The sequence below is a fragment of the Poecilia latipinna genome, unplaced genomic scaffold (assembly GCF_001443285.1).
Source record: "Poecilia latipinna isolate Pla-1442-1.1 unplaced genomic scaffold, P_latipinna-1.0 Scaffold2891, whole genome shotgun sequence".
NCBI lineage: Eukaryota > Metazoa > Chordata > Actinopteri > Cyprinodontiformes > Poeciliidae > Poecilia > Poecilia latipinna.
The window spans coordinates 28,531-32,684 of NW_015115507.1; the positions used below are offsets into that span (position 1 = coordinate 28,531).

A 4,154-nucleotide genomic window follows, 5' to 3' on the forward strand; every position below is an offset into this window, starting at 1 on the left:
GCGCTGAGTGCCGCTGAGGCGGCGCGGTGTAGGGAGGGGAGCAGGTCTGCCCCGGCGCCTGGGGTCTGTCCTGGGGACGGGGTCTGTCCTGGGGGAAGGACAGGGTCTGTCCTGGGGATGGGGTCTGTCCTGGGGATGGGGTCTGTCCTGGGTACGGGGTCTGTCCTGGGGATGGGGTCTGTCCTGGGGACGGGGTCTGTCCTGGGGACGGGGTCTGTCCTGGTGGACGGGGTCTGTCCTGGGGACGGGGTCTGTCCTGGGGATGGGGTCTGTCCTGGGGATGGGGTCTGTCCTGGGGATGGGGTCTGTCCTGGTGGACGAGGTCTGTCCTGGGGGACGGGGTCTGTCCTGTCCTGCTAATGCTTGGAGCTGTACCCTCCTCCTCTTCTTGGTTTAATCTGAATTTGGAATCTGGTTTCTACCGACTTTGTAAAAAAAGCAACAGCTCCTGGACAAACGTTGTTCCTGAAGACGCTGCTTCAGTTGAAGTTTAGCAGCTCTCTGACCGTGGATGTCAAGCTGTTTGCTGACGTTGAACTTCCTCTGTCTCCTCAGGCTGCCCGTCTCTCACACCTGCTTCAACCAGATCTGTTTGCCTCCGTATCGAACGCGGAAGGAGCTCAAACACAAACTCACCATCGCCATCTCCAACGCCGAAGGCTTCGGCCTGGAGTGAAGGCCTGCGGACAGGAACACCAACAGACTGTCACTCTGCGTCTGCCGTGGATCTCTGTGGATCAGGAACTGAGCAGGTCCCTTTTTCTCCTGGTCAGACCGGAGCTTTAACCCAACAGCTGAACAACGGCTCAACAAATCACTTCATTTCCACATCAGCTCTGTTGGTTCTGCTTTAACAACCGATAAACGGAAACCAAATGGATCTGCAACACTGTGCAAAAGCTTTACTCAGTTTGCATGTTTATTTCCTCATTGCAGAGCAGAAACAGACGCTTCAGTCAGGAAACTCTGCCTGCCAAGTGCCTTAAAGAGAACCAACCAGCTGCCATTTTCTATCCGCTCCTGTTTTAGACCGATGGTAAAAACCTTTTGCAGTATTTTTAAAGTTTTGTTTTATTGATAAACCTTTTGCACAGTATTGTTGATGTTATCTGGGATATAAGTCTGACTAGTCTGATCAGTGAAAATAACGTTAAAAATTCTCGTTTTAATGTTGTAACACATGAAGTTTGTGTTGAAGTCAGAACAGTCCAATCATCAGAGGGTGAAAACGGTGGAGCCTCTAATGACAGACAGGATTGATTTTGCAGAAAGCAAACAGAAACGCCTGAAGACTAAACTGGACAGCATCCTCCTGTAATGGCTGGATCTGAACATGGCCTCCCAGTGGTTTAACTCTGAATGTGTTGCTGAAGGTTTACAAACCCTGATCAGTTTTTCAGAACAAACACAAAGATGAGAACCTTTTTGACATAAAGTATAAATGCCTCCAGCTTCAGAAGATGAAGATCTGGTGTAAAGTTAAACTAAAACATCTGAATAAACTCCTAAACTTTCATTTTATGATCTGCACACCTGATTCCATGTATTTAAATATGGCCGCCATACAGGAAGGCTAATTATTTATGTTGTCATTGTGTTTTCCAGTTGGTCTCATGCAACATGTTTTGCTTTTTGCAAAAAGCTCCCATTTCTGCTGCAACATTAACAGCAGAGGCTCCATCTTATTGTTTCTCAGGTATTGATTTGAATCGAGAATATTTTTTTCTGGTCCTGTTTATTCGGTTATGAACGGATTAATCAGGAGAATCGAGGTGTGGAGGTTTAACTGAAGCTAAAGCTCATGTAAGTAAGCTAGCTTGTTGGACATAACGGTGTTAACGTTTCCTGTCCTGACGTCTGACACTTTATGATTTCCACAAATGTTTTTTATTTGCTTTGTTTGCAACACACTGTTACGACTGAACGCTTTACTCTGAAGAAGCTTTTGTATATTACGAGACGTAGCTTGTGGCTTATTTCCTTTGACATTGCGGCCGGTTGGATTGAACGCAGGCTGCAGCAGAAGTGTTGCTTTGCGGTGTTTTGTGACGTTCAGGACCTGCAGACCGGCTGGAAGAGGAACCGTCTTCCAGATGGGCTGCTGAGTTTGTGTGTTTGGTGCTTTTAAATTATTACTCCTTGTTTCAGTCCGTCCAGTCCGGGTCCAACTGCACCGCCTCCAGATCGGTGTTGTCACTTTATCCACACCTTTCCAGTAACACCTTCCACTTATCGATCACTCAGACCAGTTCTGCCGACAACCCGACCTACTGACCCAGTTCTCTAAAGCTTCGGTTTGCCTCGCAGATCAAAACCTTGGATCTAGAAATTAATCGTCTTCCAGCTGCAGGTTGGAAAGTCAGGGATGCATTAATTATTTTATTAGATTGAACTAAAAAGAAAACCAGTTGAATACTTCAGTTCAAACTGTTTGTCTCTGTGAAGCGGCCATGTTGGATGTAGAGGTTGGTTTCTGACGGAAACATTAAAGTTGGGAGTTTAAATTCCAACATGGGGGTAAAAAATGCAGCATTACAGGATAACTTGAAAACATCCTGAGCTTGGATGACACATCTAAGTTTGGACAGTCTTCATATCAGTCACAATAACACCAGAGTCCAATATTAACCAATAATCCTGACATTATTTGAACGAAACTCAATAAATTCTCTGATAGATTGAAATGATCAACAAGGATTCCCAGTTTACCGTCTCCTAACTGGACCAACTGGATTTAAAATCACGTTTACTATCACTTCTGCGTTAAAGTCCAGATGTGAAACATCAGAACTTGTATCCGTTCCCCAAACACACCACTGATCTCATGCTATAGCGCTATAGTTAGTTAAATGCAGTTGGATATCACTGGTTAATTTTAACTACCGTGGCTAAAAGCGTCAAGTCCAGCAGGATGAACTCCAGTAACCAGCGGTGGTGGATCCGGTTCTGGCCCGGTTCTAATCTGGGTCTCTGGGAGGCTGCGGTCTGGAAAAGATCCTCACTCAACAACCCATTCAGTTTTCACCTCAGAGCTGCTTCTCCCCTCGTCTGCAGCCCAGAACGTTCAGCTGATTCTACCGTCTCTTTCGGTGTTGGTTCTAAATCTGCGGTGCTGTCTGGTCCAAAGTCCCACATAGCAAACTGAAGTATCCCGGCAACCGTCGAGAAACTTCTCTGGCTGCACTGTCCAAATTTACATGGCTGTAATCTGGGTCACTCATTCACTCAGCCAACAATGGATCCTCTATGTTATGTAATGATGGGGCTGGAGCTGCTCTCTGCTGAGAGACGGACCGGGCCAGAACCCCAGAACCGGGCCACCGGTTAAGGGCCGGACTCTGACATGACTCAGAAATGTGTTTGACTTTGACTCGGTTCTGTTGTACTTCAAATGGACCAAACTGTGTCAGGTTATACAGTGGAGGAGTGAAGACCCGTTTGAAAATAGTTCTGACTGGGTCCCGGGTTTGTTGAGATGTAATTATTTTCTCTGGTCAGGTGTTTAAATTAAACGCAGACGGATCGGAGGAGGAGCAGCTGGCCCGTGCTTGACCCGGTTTGTAAACCCGCTGTGGCTTTTGTTGCTGTGTAATGTACGATGATGTGACTCCACAGATATTTGCAATAAACCCAAACGAAGGCTCACGCCTCCTGATAACGGCGCCTGCTGAACGTGTTTCATTTGTTTGAGTCGGTGGTGAAACGTCAGATAGAGGAAAGAGACCGAGTCTGACGCTTTATTCTGAAAGTCTGAGAAGAAAATTGATTATAAGGCTGAAGGGTGAAGTTAGGTTACATCCTGCAGATGCATTTTTTAATCTTTAAAAAGTAGTGGCCACTCATGAAGGGACGGTGGCTCAAGCTTTATAATAAATGCTGTTTTATTTTTTCCACTCTTTCTTGTTGAATCCTGCTGGTGCTGAACGGTGACCCGGTTGGTATCTCTGTTCCTGTGCAGCAAACATGTTGTCCACTTTACGTCTCAGCAGTTTTACATCCCTTCACCCAGCAGGGGGCCCCAGCAGGGCCCCATCAGGGCCCGGATGTTACAGCAACAGAACCGTGAGTCTGTCTGCCTGGTTCTGCTGTGACCTTCTCGTCCTTCTGACCTCTGCTGTCTTTGGGTTCTGTGTGTTGCAGACCTTCTCTCTTCT

At 46.8% G+C, this 4,154-nt stretch overlaps 1 protein-coding gene across 1 annotated transcript in view; it reads left to right on the top strand.

Moving 5' to 3' along the window:
• The window catches only part of hectd2 (HECT domain containing 2), a gene marked incomplete at its 5' end in the record, with an annotated part of 31,265 nt that extends 27,602 nt beyond the window's left edge, over positions 1–3,663 (top strand). The window contains one exon of the mRNA XM_015021890.1: positions 556–3,663. Coding sequence (XP_014877376.1) covers positions 556–676 — 121 coding nt within the window. The remainder of the gene's footprint in view (positions 1–555) is intronic.
• Between the last annotated feature and the right edge of the window lie 491 nt (positions 3,664–4,154).